The sequence below is a fragment of the Antechinus flavipes genome, chromosome 2 (assembly GCF_016432865.1).
Source record: "Antechinus flavipes isolate AdamAnt ecotype Samford, QLD, Australia chromosome 2, AdamAnt_v2, whole genome shotgun sequence".
In the NCBI taxonomy this organism is placed as follows: Eukaryota; Metazoa; Chordata; class Mammalia; order Dasyuromorphia; family Dasyuridae; genus Antechinus; species Antechinus flavipes.
In genome coordinates, this window is record NC_067399.1 from 536,145,526 (window position 1) to 536,164,001 (window position 18,476).

Here is an 18,476-nt window from a genome sequence, read left to right on the forward strand (position 1 = left end):
AGATTTTCAATACAAAAATTATTTCTAGAGCTAATTTCTCTAAGCCTTCTTCATTTTGAGTAATTCCATAGCTCTAGAACAGCATTCAGAGCCATATTTAAGATACAAGAGGAACAGAATAAAGAAAAGAATCAATACTGTAAAGAATATGGACATGGTTTCCTTGGGGGGTTCTATTAAAATATTAGTGTGATTAAATATTGTATCAAACTGAATTTCCTTTTTCTTGACAGAACATATTTCTAATATTAATAAGTGAATGATGAACACCACCTAGGAAAAATACTATTCCTTGACTATTACAAAGTGGATAATGAAATCCATTTCAGCTAAAGATTATATTCTACTATTAATCTCATATCAATTAAACAATTCAGTTGAAATTACCTTGTTTATTAAATTCTTCTGTCATCATTTGTCGAACATGATGGCGTTTTTCTAAGACTTCAATCAACCTTGGAAGTGTCTGTTCATCATTGACATCTAGAATTTCACATGATGGTAAAGGTGGGAAACTCTGCAGAAGTATCTCTGTAACTGATTGTTCTGAAACAATTTAAATAAAACACAAAAAGTTATATAAAAAAGATAGCTACTTATTCAAATTTCATAATCACATTTCAAAGCTTTAGAATACAACCAGCTAATTTCCAAAGGAAACACATCTTCTAGAAAATGTAAAGAGCTCCTAGGATAAGGGAAACAACTAAATTTATTTTTAGTTCAAATTTTTGTTTACTTAATCACTAAATTAAGCAAAATTTTGACTGATATCTAATTTGAATTCCTTATTCTTTATTTTAAGTTAGAAAGATATGGTATTACATGGATTTAGTATAAATTTTAAAGATAAGGATAAGAGGTGTAATTACTTATCATACCGTTACCAATTGGACCTCCTCGAAGTTCAAGGCGGCGCGTAAGTTCTTCCCGAAAGGCCTGATTTCTATAACGTCGGCCTGGAGTTAAACCACATATTGCCTTGTCTACTGGTCTTGCTACTTCCACTTCCTGGGTCACTTCTGCAAATCGCATCACTTGCTATGATATAAAACAAATAAGAAATGAAATATTTGCTGCCTTAGAAATTATTCAATAAAGTAGCATTTCACATGAGATTTTTTTAATCAAATAAGAATTTTAATTTATGTTTTTCTATAGAAATCCAGAAACTTAAGAATATATCAATTAAAAAAAAAAAAGAATATATCAATTAAAATTACCAAGCTTTCCTCATAATCTTCAGCCTTTGGATTCACACATACGATCATACGCACTTTGCCTTCTCCATCAAAATAATTCTTGAATAGATGGGTTAACTTTGAGTCTCGATACGGAACCATCTATAAATACATTAAATGCCAAACTGATTTATCTAACAAATCAAAATAAATCACACAAGTAAAACTACACAACTTCTTGAAAAAATCTTTTATTCACCTTATTAGTCCCATACATTTGATTTTCTCGAAGGACTTCCATGCATGTTCTTAGTGTCATTAGTGATTGATTAATGTTACCTAGGAGAATACATAAATTTCATAGCTCAAGCATATTATAACAATATAAGACCTCTAACTCACTTAAATAAAAACATTAAGTGAAAGTTACAAAGCAGATTTTGTTCAATAAAATGAAATGATTAATAAAAAGAGGTATTCAACTGTAGTATAAATCCTCTATTATACTACCTAGCTGGTGCAAGACCATCTGTAAAGAATGATGCAGAAAATATTCCTTCCTGAATAAGAGGTTAGTTTAGATGATCATTAAGATCCTTTTTGACTACAAATTCTTTGAGTTTATGAAATAAATTTTCAAACAAAGCCTACATAAATTTTTTAAGTAATGACAAATTAAATTATTTATAAAAGCATATTTCCATTTAAAACAACCATTATGATTAAAACTCTCCCATCTTATCTTATTTTTATTATAATCACAATTTAAACAATTCAAGCCCAATAATTTCCAACCCAACAAATACTACAATAGACTTTTGGTAGTCCTCATTCTGTATGGGTTCCAAAAATTACATATTATTATACTCAAATTAACTGATTCTGAAAGAAATTAATGTCTCTATAATGGATAGAGGCAAAGAAATAATGTATTATCAATATTCATTTTTCAGTTTCTTGATATGATTTGAGCAATTTGAAAACAATTATACTTAAGTTAAAAACATTTTAACAGAGACTTTTCTAAATATGTACTTCTCAAAAATGGCAGAGCAAGTAAACTTGGCTTACCAGCTTCCCGTAATCTATTCCCTTCTGCTTTTGTCCTATTGGTTCTTTCACTTCCAGCAAGATCAACTAATGACAATTGGCTTAAAGTGATTTGTTCTTTTTCCTGAAAGAAAAAAGTATGGATTCAAATTTATCAAATTATTTTATCATTGGTTTATGATGACCTCTGTTTTAAACAAAGACAACAGATCAATAAGCAAGCCACAAAGCCTAGTGACTAATATAATGCATAAGAGGCAGAAGGTTAAAAATGTATGAAAATTCATGCTAAAAGCCTACAATCAATATGTAAAACATTTCTTAATTTATAAGTTGGCATCTGAGAGAATCACACTGTCATATTATACTATGCCTAATCTAATAATAGACCCAAAATAGTTTATACTGACTAGATCATAGGTATGAGTATTCATATCTTATCATCATTGTATCATATGAATAGCTAGATGCACTCCAAAATATCTATGATGAACACTAACTTTTTCCAATATTAAATGTACTAAAAGATCTGTAAAAAATTTCCAAGTTAAAATGCTGAAATTTAAAATGAATCAACTCTCAAAAAATCACCACCTTATAAATTCTACATTTGGTGGACCCCAAAGAACAAGGGCCTGGACTCATATAAGCAGTGACAACAAAAAAGTAGTTTCACCTGTAATACATTATCTCCATCTGCATCCAATGGAGCTTGAGCTAGTTTAATGATGAACACACTATGCGACCTACTCGATTCACGATTCAATTGAGTATTGGCTATGCGTCTCTTTTTCTGACCTGTAACAGGAAAGTCAATCACTAATTCTGTAATGGAGGTCTTTAGGTCTTCATTTCATAGTATTTCTGCTAAATTAAGAATTATTTGATGTTAAAAACTTAACAGCACTTTTAGTATGGTATATTACATTAAATTCTGAATATGATTATTACCTCTCCAGAAAACTTCAAAAGCTTCTTCAGTTGATTTTACTTCTACTTCTGTGCATCCTGCAACATACATGTTGTGATTCTTATCCTCACGCAGCATTTTAGATTGTGGAGGTCTACAATAAGGAAAGTTATGAGACTAACTCATAAGACTTCAAAACCTCTAATGGTAAAAATTTCTTATATAGAACATGAATAAGAAAAAAAATTAACTACATTAGATATGATATCTGAAATATCACAGAAAAAAAATTTGTTCTAACCCATAATCTACATTTTATATGTAAGTAAGCAAACACAGCTATGTCACATGCAAAAGCTAAGCATCATTATCTAGTATTTCTCTAATTTTATTAGCACTAAGCAGTTAGAGATAAGCTTTGAACTTTGCAGCACTAGCAAAAGAAATTCAGCAAAGGAATCTATATATAATACACCAGAAATAGGCAATCTTACAAAAGTAATATCCAAATATAAGACTCCTTTACAGGCATGCCAAAGGTATGGAAGGCCAGATTGTGACAAAGATAAGGACACTCTCCCAATCAGATGGCAGAGAAAAGGGAAAACAGTACCAACTGGCCTTCATATTTATGAAAATTGGCCCAGGTATTACATCTTTGGCATACATGCAGCAAATTATTGATCCCTAAAGTATAAATTGCACCATTTCCTTAAGAATAGGGACGGCACAGTCACGTACATAAAATCTGTGTTCCGCACAGGAGTGTTGCAACTGTTCCACCTACCAAAGGAATAAGGTATAAATTACTGTTTCTATAGAAGCCATCCCACACTAATATTTTTCAGCATTCTAATATGTATGATGGGATACTGAATTCTTTGAAGCAAATTTATGACATCATTTACAAAGATTTTGGATCATAAAAATATTCGCGTGCAATTTTTCACCAGACCTAGAAAAGCTGAACATAACTACTTTCATTAAAAAACAAAACTTGTTTTGCAAGGGTAAATGATGAAAACTATTTTTGCATATATTTTGGAAATAAAAAGCTATTACTAAAAAAAAAAAAAAACAAGTTTCAAAACTTATACTTAAAACTAAAGTCACAAATAAGATTTTTCTGAATTTCACCTTGAAAAACAGAACTCAAAAGAAAAGTTTAGTATTCAAGTATTCCTTAAAACAAGTAGAACTGGGAAAATGATGGATATTTGGCATCTAAAGAAAGTTGGATTTTATAACATTTTAAATCTTTCACTTATTTTTCTTTACAAGTACTTATTTTTCTCAATTCAAAGAAAAATAGTGACATGACAGAAAACAATTCAGAGTGAATTGAGCACAATCACAGAACATTGTACATAGTAACAAAATTATGTAAGTTAGAATAGAAATGCCAATCACATCCAGAGAGAAAACTATGGAGATTAAATGTGGATTGAAGCAAAGTATTTTCACATTTTTGTTTATTTGCTTTTTTTTTCCTCATGGTGTTTTTTTTTTCCCTTTTGGTCTGATTTTTCTTGCACAACATGATACATATGGAAATATGTTTAAAAAGATAGCACATATTTAATCAAATTAGACTGCTTTCTATCTTGAGGAGGAGGGAGGTAAAACAAAGTTTTATGAAAATGAATGTTAAAAACTGTCTTTATATGTATTTGGAAAAATAAAAAACTATTAAAAAATAAATTCATATGTAAGAATTCTTGTCTGAAAAACTATATTAAAAATCAAATACAGTAAGAGCAAAAGAAAAAAGATATCCTTAAAGCAATTATTTCCCAACCCTCAAAAGGGAAACATTTGGGTATATTATTAATATTTAAAGAAATGAGCTAACATATTTTAAGCTTTAAAACATATGTGGCAAGCACAGAGAAAGTTTGTTTTCTAAGGATATGTCACAGTTAAATTCTATAAACCACTTAATTATAAAAAGATGAAATACTTAGCATAATGGATTATAGTGATATTATTGTTCTAAACCTAATGATTTATCAGATTTATCCAACTAGTAACTGGTACCCTCAATAAAGGTTTTCTGGTATCAAAACGATATTTAAAAATAAATAATAAAGACTACAACAATACAAATGGAAAATTAGGGAAAAAAAAATCAAAACTGGACCTTGGCAGAAAAGGTGAGAAAATTCACCTTCTTTCCTTCTTTTTTAAGGTGAGGGATTTAAAGTATAAAACGCTGCATACAGTCAGATTCAAATAATATGATGCGTAGTTTTGCTGAAATGCTTTCTTTCCCATTTTAAGAAATATATTTGAAAACAAAAAGGATTTTTTAAAAAGATCAATTTTTTAAAAACTGAGAAAAGATTAAATATAAGCATAATTTATATTTTTTAATATTCTAAGTAGTCCTAATGAAGACAGCCGTTAATGAAAAACAATAAGTTGATTTATCGACTAAGTACTACCAATTGGTAGATATTAGGCTGGTATTATAATTGAAGTACCCAAATGATCAATTTGTTTCATATACATATAAAGTATATAGAAATATATTCGCATTGCACTACTCAAATCCAACTGTCTTGTATATGTTATTAAGTTTACTACCTGAAAATAATATGGATTAGGACTAATTCTCTTCTACTTCCTAGGTGGACTACTTTTTAAGTAGTTTCTGTTCCCTCATTTTGTAAGTGAGTACATATTAATCCTGCTTATATCTCACAGGGTAGTTGTAAAGACAAAAAGAAAACACTAAGCATAAACCTACATATCTTGGAGGTATTATAAGTGTAGAGATCCTTAAAATAAATTTTAACCAAGTTGAACAAAAATACAAGCAGCTGTAAAAATGATAATAACAAGATCAGATTCTTCCAAAGTATAGCCAGAGTTCATGTATAACTTCTGCTGAAAATTGTTCAAGACAATGTTTGCTGAGAAATATAGCCTGGAGTCAAATTTGTGTTTTCAAGAGTAATACGGATGGGAACTGGAACTGTGATTTCATTGATATAAGGAATTTTCAAGTGTAGAAACTTGGCCTGATAGAACAAGGTAGTATCTTCTCTCTAACTAGGAAACTTTTAAGTGTTTCCAAGAGCAATAAGTTGAGTATCTTGCCTAGGTCTTCCTGGATTCAAAGATGGCTCTCTAGAAACACTATGCTGTTTCTTCAAGAATAATACTGAAGTTAAATAGTTTAACAATTGTGTGTTTCTTGAATGAAATATTCCACCTCTATATTGTTAGCACATTATACTATGAAATACACTAATACAATTACACAACTACATATCTAGGTATAAAACTAAGAAAGTTACTTACTTTGGCTTTATAGGATCAAATGGTATCTCCTCTAATAAATCATATATGTAGTTATTATAAATTTCAATATAAGAGACAAAGACACCATAGACACTGTCTTCATCAATTTCTTCCGCTTTGCAAAATTCTTGAACATTTATCATATCTGCAAATTCTGGATCAATCTGTCTTCTATAAAAATAAAGAAAACACAATAAGTCCAAATCTTTAAGTCAGAAACAGGTAAGTTTTTCCTGGATTAGAGGATAGGGCACATTTGGCCAAATATATGAATAAGAAATTTTCTACTTTAGTCCCACTAGAACAAACACATACTAATTTTCACATCCAGGATGGAATAAGCTGTGTTTAATGTCTGAGATAGGAATTTGATCTGACTGCAAATTTTATGCAGAAATTTACTTACTTGCTAGAAGGAGTCTTTGGAGCTGGCAGAGCTTCTCTTTTCTGCCGTTCTAATAAGGCATCAACTTCACACTGGATATCCATACTATTCCTATCATTGGACTTAAAAACCTGAAAATGACACATTAGGGTTAAACTTGAGCTAAACAACAGGACACACATCTCTAAGCAGACTTAAAACTTAAGGTTTTAAAAAAAAAAGGTCAAGTAATTTAGCTTTTATAAATAAATCATCCATTAACTAACCATTAGGGGTCTACTGGGTGCAAAGTGTTGTGTGTGAATAATGTTGCAACCATTTTATCAATTGATTCAAATATGTTATAGCCACAACAAGGAAAAAAAATCACTTACATATCGCTTGGCTTGAAATGATCCTATACTATTAAATATCATGTCCAAACAACGAGGAAGAAGACCCCCATCACCAGGAGAACCAGTCATCGTGTGGGTTTTTCCACTTCCTGTAACACCATACGTGAAAAGGAGTCCTATAATATGAAAAGTAACAATTATAGAACAATCTTAAGCATGTAAAATGTAATTCCCTGTGCAGAATTGATTGTTTTATAAATTCATAGAAAATAATAAAAACAAAGAAGCAGCATAAGAAAAGAAAGTCAGCAACATCTGGTTTCAAATTCTGTTTACTACATACTACCTCCAAGATTCTAAGCAATTAACTTAACCTCTTGGTGTTCCTATGAAAATCATTAAGACTAGAAGCTGCAAAGATACTCAGTTTACACTAGCAGGATAAGTTATACACTGGAATTTCCTACATCAATAAAACCATAGGTTTTGGGGGGGTAGAAGGGGAGGGAGGAGGGAAACAAAAAGAAAAACGAGCTTCAATTGAAAAAACAAAAGCTAATATATATAATGTAACATAATGAATTTGAAGTTTCCATGCAAATTTAACCAGGGAAAATTCCAAATACCATACCATTTTTGCCATGAATGAGGTCATCTACCAAAGGGTTAGCAACAACATCAAAGAGTTCCTTCTGAGTGGTGAGAGTGCCAAAGACTTGTTTAAAGGAATACTGTGTCTATAAAAGAGAAAAAATTGCATATACTTAAGAATAACCAAGTTACCACGTGAGTAGACCAATAAATTTCAATAAAGTCTGAAACATTTTTTCACTTAACTTCTATAGAGCCAAAGAAAAACTCAAATCCTTCAATTTTAGAAAAAAAAATTGTTAATTCACTTAAAATAAAAGGCAGAATCACACTATAACAATATAATAAAAGGTGAATATTTTCATCAAAGTAACAAAAACCTGAAAAATATTTTTAATAAAAATAAATCTCTACTGGAAACAGGCTCATATTTTCATAATAAAATGAGAAAGTATAAAACATTTCACAGAATCAGATTTGCATAGTTTTCAACAAAAGAAACCTTTAATGTGTTGTCTTCAGCTTTTCTTTCATTCTATTTAGAGCTCAAAAGAACTCATTAATGATAACATGACACAACCCCAATGCTTTGATTCATTTCAAGGACAGAGACGTGGATGAATGAATGAATAAAACAAGACAGATTCTGATCTCAAAGAGTTGACATTCTACAGAAGAAAAAATACATATTGAAGTTTTTAGCAGCAAGAACAAAGATTCCATGATTCTTTGAGTATAGCAGCAAAACAGATGGTTATATATCGCTTCTTTAATGCTATTTCCACCAATAAAATCATACCAGTTTCTGATGTAGACTTATTTGACAATGCCAAGACTTAGGTGACAAAAACTCTTCAAAAGATGTGCCCACAGGATCTGTAAAAGTAGTTACCAGGCTCTATCTTCATAGGAGTTTCCTTCCCAAAAGGACATTTGTGGACACTAGATTAGAAGCATATTCTAAAGACTTTTGGGTTCAGGGTTCTAGGTTACTTCCATCAAGGTGTGGGAGGAGATAGTGGTCTATCCTTCCAATTGCTTTTAGGTAGGCTGGTTTGCCTACCATGTGAGTGGCAATTGATTGGCAACTAATGGAGAAAACTAATGCCTTCTACATAAAAATTGTTTCCCTGGAAGATGACTGTGAGGCTTGGGCTGGAAGCAAAACCAGTAAATACAGACTCAAATAGTTCCTGTGCATATCAACCTATTATTTGGCAGCAAGTAGTCAGCAATTGTTGCACATAATGCTAAAGAAGGGCTGGGCCCCTGCTCCATAATTTCTTCTTTCAATGATGGAAAGCCTAAGCTATTAGAAACAAGTCTGGTAGTTTGAGAAATACTTTTAATTCCCAACACATCTGGGTTCAGAATTCAAGGCTTTCTTCATAAAGATTTGAGGAGACATATTCGTCAATATAGTGATAGTAATTTGAGTTGCTTGGTACATCCTGTCTTTTGTTTCTCTCTCTCATGGTGCTTTTCAACAAGTTATACTCACTTGTAGGCTCAATTAAAAATATTTATAAAAATGAAATTTTTCAAAACAACAGCTATACTAATAAAGCAAAGCTAAACCAATATTTTACTAATTTTATAGATCTATTAACAATCCTTTTCTCTCTCATAGCTAAAGTCTAATAACTATTCCCCTAAGCTTAATTTTGGGAATTACAGAAACACATAAGGGCACTACAATTTTCTTTTTATGAAAAATTTGCAGAACTACATCTATTAAATCAACTACAATCCAAGTTTTAGGCAAATCCTAAAATGATTTCCAAAACACATAGAGTTTTATCTTAATTAAAATTCACCTAAATGACATTTCATTCATATTATGATTGGAATGAAATGTCCATGATCATACAATTAGTATTTAGGAGAACCAGAGTTTAAAACCATCTCCTCTGACTTCAAATGAAGTACTTCTTCCATTCCACTGTACCTCACTGTATCTATATGATTCCACGATAATTTATGTATTTATATATAATATATATATTCCAAAAACTTCTATAAACTTACACATAAGGCTAAGTGAGTTTTAATAATAATATCAAGGATGAAAGGATTGGTTGCTGGCTGTAACCAAAAAAGGAGGATAGGGTAGAGAGGAATCAAAAATAGTTCATAAAACTTTAAAGAAAAAGCCAACTATCTAAAAGTTCCTTCAGGTTTCCTTTTCATAAATACAAACCCATACCTCCTTATAGTCTCCATTTCTATTTATTCTATACCCTTCAGGAGTATGAAGTTGAACTGTAGTGTCACTGATCACTTCAATGCAACACTCCTGATCTGTAAAACTTAGTGGACGAACCCTGCAGTATACCTGAAAATTAAAAAAAAAAGGATACCCAAATTGTTATTTATTCAAAACTAATCAAAAGCACCTTAAAGAATGAAGTGTTAATTTTTTATGAGCTGATAATTTTTCGCTTTTAGACTCATCAATTTTTTTAATTTTTAAAATTGTGAAATGACAATGCAAACATCATCACTCAGAATGGCAAAAATAGAACAACTTAAAATACTTTTCAAACGTTCACATGTCTAAAGTTAAATCAAAACAAAATAAAAGCTTAATGTGACATAATAATACTAATAATAATAACAAAATGACAAATAGTAATCAAACCTGGAATGTACTTTTTCAATTAAATTTTCAAACAATAATTATTAAAGTAAGGCTTAATATTTAGTTTCAAATACTGGTAAAAGTTATTATTCAAAGCATCCTTCAACTCATGAATATAACTCTGAAGTACAACAGCCTGTACGATATAAACTTCCATCAACTGATCACTATATGCAGAAATCAACTTTAAACTCATAAGCTTATATTTGTAACTAGAAAAGCATTTGAGGTTTAGGCAAGTACTGCTATGAAAGGAATCACTAAATATATCCCCTGATGAATTTCAATTAGAATTTAAGAATTAAGACTTTTTGTCAGTCAATAAATATTAAGCATTTATTATGTGTCAGACACTGCACTAAGTGCTGAGATATAAAGAAAGACAAAAACAAAGTTTCTGATCTCAAGAATTTCTTATTCTACTGGAGGGTAGAACATGCAAAAACAAAAACAAAACACACACAACTATGCTCACGTAAGATACATGCAACAGTTGTGTCAAATTCAAACAAAAACAGAGGCCACTGAACCAAGCATAAGGATCCCTGTAGACTAAATACTGACAACTTAAAAAATATAATTGTTTTATAATTTAAGATATAATTACCTCTATTTTACTGTACTTTTATTTATTTTGTTAAACATTTCCCAATTACATTTTAATTGGGTTGTGTTATAAGTAGTTTGACACCTCAGATCTGCAGTGTAAATATGAGATGGAAGGCACTGAAGCCTGTGAGAGTTGTTCTTGGCTCCAGGGAATAGAACTGAAGGCAATAAGAAATTGTAGAGAAGCAGACTAAGAAACCAAGCAAGAAAAACCTTCTAACAATTTTAATTATCCAAAAGCGGAATGGGTTACTGAAGGATAAAGCTTATTATTAGTCTTCAAATGTGATAGAAATAGATGGTCTCTGAGGTTTCTTCTCATTCAGATTTTCCAATTCTGGTATTTTTAAAAATTGTTTTATTTTTTTCTGGTTGTACATGTACATTAAAATTTTTTTAAATATACATTTCTTTATGAATCATGTTGGGAACAAAAAAATCAGAACAAAAAGAAAAAACATGAAAGAAAAAAACAGAAAAGAAAAAAAACAGTGAACAAAGCATGCGTTGATTTCAGTCTCCATAGTTCTCTATCTGAATGCAGATGGCATTTTCTATACAAAGTTTATTGCAATTGTCTTGTATCACTGAAACACTGAGAAGAAGCAAATCTTTCTTAGTTGATCATCATATAATCTTGCCATTAACGTGTACTATGCTCGTTTCACTCAGCATCAGTCAATGTAAAATTTTCCAGGTCTTTCTAAAATCATCTTGTTCATCATTTTTATAGGACAATAATACTCCATTACTTTCATATACCATAACTTATTCAGCCATTCCCCAATTGATGAGCATCTACTGATTTTCCAATTCGTTGCCACCACAAAAAGAGCTGCTACCAACATTTTTGCACATGTAGGTTCTTTCTCCCTCCTTTCTAATTTCCTTTGGATACAGACTCTGGTATTTTTTTTTTAATAAGCATAAAGTCAAAACTTTTCTTTTAAATTAATCATTGTACTATATTCAGAAAGTGGGATGGACTGACTTTGAAATGCAAAGAGGTTCCTCTTATTCTCTGATAGTTTAGATTTATGATGAACCTGAGATAAAGAATATCTTTTAGAAATGACAAGCAGGATGAATACAGAGAAGCTTGGAGAATCTCACATGAACTGATGCTAAGTGAAATGAGTAGAACCAGAAGATCATTATACACTTCAACAACAAAACTATATGAGGATCAATTCTAATGGAAGTGCCTATCTTCAACAATGAGAGGATCCAAATCAGTTCCAACTGATCAGTAATGAACAGAACCAGCTACACCCAGCAAAAGAATACTGGGAAATGAGTGTGGATCACAACATAGCATTTACACTCTTTCTGTTATTGTTTGTTTGCATTTTTGTTTTTCTTCCCAGGTTATTTTTACTTTTTTTCTAAATCTGATTTTTCTTGTGTAGCAAGACAACTGTATAAATATGTATACATATATTGTATTTAACATATTTTAACATATATGAGACTACCTGCCATCTAGGGGAGGGAATGGAGTGAAGGAGGGGAAAAGTTGGAACAGAAGCTTTTGCAAGGGTCAATGTTGAAAAATTATCCATGCATATGTTTTGTCAACAAAAAGCTGTAATTTAAAAAAAAAAAAAAAAAAATATCTTTTCAATGAAGCACTACTTTGAATAGAAAAACATCACCTTGCAAATTTTACAATGAAGATAGCAATGGAACCATGCTTCAATTAATTAGGATTTTACAGGTAATTCTTATATCCTTTCCCATTCATTCCTTTTTCTTGTCTACAAATAGAACAAGATTTCCATCTGATGTCTTTATTTAGAGAACTACATTTATCATGATCACCTTCTATGATGTAGGTTCTACAAGTAACAATAGTCTCATTTTACAGATAGAGAAATTTGAGTCATAGAAAAAATAAAATTATTTCTTCAATGTTACACTTTTATTAAGTTATTGAGGAGTGTTCAAACCCAGATCTTTTCTGACTCCAAATAAAGTCCTTTTCACTATACTACATGATCATGGCTTGGTTATAACCTAGGTTACACCAGGTCATACCAATGGAACACACGCTTTGGCATAATTTACCAAACTAAAGGGCTCCAAGAACCTGGAAACAAACTGTACCTACTATCTTAAGAGCTGGTCTAGTTAAATCTCACTACCAACAGGTTTGGCTACAAAATGATGAATTCTTTGGCAACAGAAGCTCTTATTACTTTTATTTTTTTTTTCCATAATCCCTTAAGTAATAAAATACAGCATAAAACAACAAAGCTAAAAGTAATTAAACAGGGCAGTCTTACCCCAACTGGATCTTTTAGGCTCGCTTGGGTTCCTTTCTTTAGAAATGGCTTCCTAGGTGTTTTACTTTTCCTGGTCATAGAAGAAATTAAAATCTTAGTGCAAAGTTAACGTACAAAACCAAATTCTTCCTTTTAATTTTCCTATTTTTATGCAGTTCTTTCTTATTAGTAATTTTTAAGAAAATATGCAGCGATAATAAATTTCATTTTTCAATCCATACATAATGGAAAATAAGATATTATGACTGTCAAGAAGCTGTTATTAGCTATGTGATTTCGATTCTATGGCACCTCTTGCCTCTTTCAGGATAATCTGATCACCAGAAACCTTACAACTGCATACATACTGACTCACTTTTTGATACTCAATATCTTTTTAACTCCCTCAGTTTCTTAACCCCTTTGATTGGAGAACTGGAACTTTTAACAAAGGCTCAGAATTTTCCAGGTAAACATTTTTCATCAGTGGCTCTGCTGGGTTTCAACTCCATAAAACATAATATCTTCTGAGTATTTATTACAAAGTTGCTTTTTTTTTAAACAGTATAAAATGAAAATTTATCATTTTATGTTGAATTTTCTCAGTATGTTGTACTGTGTACAGACATGTTCTCCATTTTGGTCTTTTTGTATTTAAGTTCAAAATGAATAAAAAATTTTTAAAAAGGAAAAATGTAATACTTCCGAACATACCTTTAAGTTTCCTTGTCTGTGTGGTTTTTCTTAATCATAAATTCCTTGAGAATGGCGACTGTATTTCTTTTTCTTAAATAATTGTGTTCCTAATGCTTAACAAAATGTCTTGTACATAGTAAATGCTTAATGAACGGAATGTATGTTAATTATCACTACTCAGTCCAAAAGAAGTTTTTAAAAATTTACAACTTAATATTAAAATCAGCTTGCTTGAGGCAGACATAAAATTTGCAGAGAATACTCAAAACTGAAAATATACATTGTAAGTAAGAATTGAAGGTTTTACCTTCATCTTTACTATCATCTGCAAAGAACCTCAAATAACAGGAAAATATGTTCAATGTTATCAATCCAAGTCAATGTTCAAACAAAATATCCCCAAAGAAATAGGATAATGTTTTTGACTAAAGAAATGCTGTTTAGTATTTCAAGGAAAAAAATGATTTTTTTCATTATTGTCTGTTAAAATCAGATTCATCCTTCAAAACCTTTGTTAACCTGTCATGAAATCATTCCTGGCAACTTCTTTAATGAAAAATCAAGGTCTCCTTCCTCCAAATTCTATCTTTATTTCTCTTTTATGCATATTTCATAGTTGTGTATGTGTGTGTATATGTGTATATATGTGAAATAATATATATCCTGTTTCTCCTAAATTTTCTTTCCTTGAAAGGAAAAAATTCAATTAATTCATCTTTATGTCCCTCAAAATAACTATCACAATGCCATAGTGCAAAGGTGCTCACAAAATTTAACAAGTATTTAAGTTCCTCCTATATGTAAATCTGTTTGTTATCACTAAGATACACAGTTCATACAAAACAAGGTCCCTGCCCTCATGAAGCATATAGTCTTAGGGATAAAACATCAAAACAGCAAATCATCACACACAATGTTATACTCAAGTACACAAGACTTATGAAGCAAAGTATTATGAGAGATCCAAAATAATTGTTATTAAAAGAAAGAGAAAAGAGTTTTCAAAGATGGTCATGAAGGAATTGCGATCCGAGTTGTATTTTTAAAAGATGGGTAGAAATCCCACAGTTAAAGAGGGTGTAGGAGGTCATTCTTGAAGAAACAGAATGAATACAACAGGAGAATGTAGGTAGTACCCAGGAATCAGAGAACTAAGCACACAGAAGCAATATGAGAAAAGGCTGAAAAACTAAGGTGGCCCTGAGCTGTGGCAGCCCTTGAAACATCTTTATTTACTGAGCAAAAAGAACAAGTAAAGGTTATTGGAAAAATTACTTTGGTTATGATACCATGGGTTGGTTGGAAGAAGGAAAGTGAAGTCAGAAAATCATTTAAGAAGGCTATTATTGCAATAGTGTGGGTAAATGATAGGATTTTTTGTTCAGTCAAATTTCAGTTATGTCCAACTCCTCATAACCCTATTTGGAGTTTTTTTGGCAAAGATCCTGGAGTAGTCTGCCACTTCCCTCTTCAGATCATTTTACAAATGAGGAAACTAAGGCAAACAAGGTTAAATGACTTGCTCAGGACCACATAGCTAGTAAGATTTGAACTCAGAAAGATGAATCTAAATCTAGGAACACCTAGCTGACAAACTGATAGGTTAAGAGTCTCTATTAATTGGGGGGGGGGGGGGGGGGGGGAGAATTATAAGAGGTAGAACAGAGGATTACATATGAAAAGTAAGGGAGAAAATTAAAAAATAAGATTCCAAATATAGGAAACTGGGTAGAAGGAATTATTGATTCCTTACTTTCCCTCTCCTCATATTCAATCCTTAACTCTTGGCATCTGACTCCTTCTCTCTACTCACACAGCTACTTAGTTCTGGCCTTTATCACCTCTTGCCTATTACCTTAAAGATCACTTTTTGGTTTTCCTGCCTTTAGTCCCTCCCCAATCCAGGATACCCAGGATTCTTACTCCATCTGCAGTACCTCTCTATTTCTTCCAGGAAACTAACTGGCTGATCAGCCAGAGTTTTTGACCTTGACTTTGAAACAGTGCTGTCATTTTGATCCCCTTCGAATATGAAGGACAATCAATCGTCAATTAATTTCTTCTAGGATCACACATAAACTCTTGTTTAGCTTTTAAAGTCTTTATATAGAAAACTGTTTTCAAGCTATTTTTTTCAGTCTCAATAGACTACTTCCTTTCCTGCACTTCAGAATCCAACTGAACTGGCCATCTTTTTGTTCCTCAAATGACAATTCATATTTTATCTTTATGCTTTTATATTCTGCCCCTCACACATGGAGTGTTCTCACTCCTCATCTCCACATCACAGAATTCTTTTACTTTCCTGATCCCAATTGATCTTCTTTTCCAAAACACTTATACTGAACAAATTGTATGTGTTCTTCATCTTGATTCTATCTATACTTGTTTCATGTTAAGATTACAAGCACCATGTGAGTAAGGATCATTTCATTTTTTGTACCAGTACCTCTAATGTATGGAAATAGTAGGCTTTTAATAATTTTTTTTTGATTCAAAGGAGTCAAGTACAGACCCTTGAGAAAGAATTATGAACATGAGAAGCCAATAGAAACATAGTTAAAAATATGGTTCTTATTCAAATAACTATGATCTGAGATTATACACTTCTTACTTAATGACTTAGCTCTTTTTTACTTCTATCCCAATGTATTTAATTATGTCTATAGTTTCTATCACTTGGTCTGGAACTGTGAGTTCATCATTAGAAATCTACTAATGTGGAAAAAGGCCATTCACTTTCATGAGCAGCTTATATAAAATATAATTATAAAAAGTCCCATATAGCTATTTCTCTATATAGAAATAGAGACTATATTTGAAATGTTACGAATAATATGTTGAAAAATATAGATAATATTTGCAAAGTGTTCAGCATAGTGTCACTCTGCTCACATAAGTGTCATCAGTAGGGCTTGACCTTTTTAACTTCAAGGATCTGTAATTTTAATGGTGTGGGTGTTCATCCATTGCATGAAGATTCACAAACCTTTTACCTCTTAATAAAGAATTTTCAAAGTTGTCTCAGTTAAAGAAAAAGTCACCCTATAAATGAGCTTCCCTGGACTTGGATACTCATTTTCAGACAATAAATGGACAATATACCATTTAACAGTATTCAATAACGACTCACATCTAGCACTTTAAAGGCCTGTCTCAAAGCAACATTTTGAGGAGTGTTGCTGAGGAGCAGTAAAAGTAATACCTGTTTTTCAGAAGGGGAAACTTAAGAAGGCGTACTGAGGATACATTATACAATATGTGGCAAAAACGGGTCTTAAAACCCAGGTTCAATTCTTTCTACATCGCACCAAACTACATCTCAAAGCAATATCAGGATTATCCTTTAAAGACAAGAGCTACAAACAACACAAGTACTGGAGCCTCTTTGCCTGGAGGACGGGTGGAAAGGATCAGGTGGAGGGAACCACCAGTGAGAAATAACAGGGTGTTCCACGAACCTCAGTAGTTTAACACTGCATTGCAAATGCCATCATCAAAGGTTGGTTGGTTGAACTGCCCCCCCCCCCTTTCCCGTTTTTAAAAAGGGATACATGACTCATAGGGGAGAGATAAGTTCATAAACCCAAAGTAAGGTAAAAACAAAAGATGTGAATAAAAATGGAATATTAAATGGGAAAGCAATCGGTCGGTGCCTTCTTATAAGGGCGCGGTGCAGGCCGTGGAGGGGGAGCAGGGCGTGGGTCTTTATCATCTCTCAGGTATGTTAGCCGCAAAGTTTGGGATGGGGGGAAGAGGCGGGGCAAACCAAGGAGAAAGGCTTCGGACTCAAGGAGGTCCAGGGCTGGTCCGGAGATGATGGGGGAGGGGAAACGTTCCCTATTCTTAGCCCTGAGGGCAGAGGAGAAGCCACTGCTCCAAGCACTTGAAGGCTTCCCTGCCCCTTTCCAGGTCGTGATGCTGGCGGGAGCCTAGACAGTGGCGCTCGTGGGGATCGCCGTTCCGGGACGAGAATAAGGGACAGCGTGGCTAGCCTCGCCTCGCCCAGGGGTCCCGCACCAGCCCTCCCCCTCAGCATCCCCTCCCCCATTCCCAGCCCAGCTCCCAAGTCCCGCTACCCCGACCTGGACACTCACGCTGGCTTCATGGCCACAGAGTGGGCGCTCTATCGGCGGCAGACAGCAAGGAGAGTTCGGGGCGAGCTGGCGGGAACACTGCGGGGCCGTGGACGCCGCGCTCGGGTCCCCGAGAACTTCCCAGCACACAATCCGAACGGCTGCTCACTTCCCCCAGCCGGCAAGGCGAACAGGGTCAAGGCGGGTGCGCGCCCCGGCGCATTTCAAACGGACCAATCAGCGCCCAAGGTAACCTTCGCGTGCTCTGGGGCTATGAGGAGGCGGGGCTTAAGAGGAGCGGGAGCGACGCCTCGAGGCCGGAAATTAGACTCGTTTCTATAGAAACTGACAGCTGGGGGAAAACTTTCCTAGGAAGGAAAACAGCGAACCCAGGAGTCACGCCCTAAAGTCCTAAAAAAACCCCTAGCCACT

General features: G+C 33.0%; 1 protein-coding gene across 3 annotated transcripts in view; it reads right to left on the minus strand.

Moving 5' to 3' along the window:
• The window catches only part of KIF23 (kinesin family member 23), a 29,497-nt gene extending 11,260 nt beyond the window's left edge, over nt 1–18,237 (minus strand). The window contains exons 1-15 of one of the 3 annotated variants that reach the window (XM_051980768.1): nt 18,066–18,237; nt 13,294–13,363; nt 9,965–10,093; nt 7,799–7,904; nt 7,207–7,343; nt 6,854–6,963; nt 6,448–6,618; nt 3,883–3,924; nt 3,183–3,295; nt 2,908–3,029; nt 2,253–2,355; nt 1,441–1,520; nt 1,224–1,343; nt 882–1,041; nt 388–546 (exon numbers count right to left, since the gene is read on the minus strand). In XM_051980768.1, the coding sequence (XP_051836728.1) occupies nt 388–546; nt 882–1,041; nt 1,224–1,343; nt 1,441–1,520; nt 2,253–2,355; nt 2,908–3,029; nt 3,183–3,295; nt 3,883–3,924; nt 6,448–6,618; nt 6,854–6,963; nt 7,207–7,343; nt 7,799–7,904; nt 9,965–10,093; nt 13,294–13,363; nt 18,066–18,076 (1,633 nt within the window). In that variant the 5' untranslated portion in view covers nt 18,077–18,237. The remainder of the gene's footprint in view (nt 1–387; nt 547–881; nt 1,042–1,223; nt 1,344–1,440; nt 1,521–2,252; nt 2,356–2,907; nt 3,030–3,182; nt 3,296–3,882; nt 3,925–6,447; nt 6,619–6,853; nt 6,964–7,206; nt 7,344–7,798; nt 7,905–9,964; nt 10,094–13,293; nt 13,364–18,065) is intronic. The other 2 variants (XM_051980770.1, XM_051980769.1) reach the window with 2 other exon arrangements.
• Nucleotides 18,238–18,476: the final 239 nt, after the last annotated feature.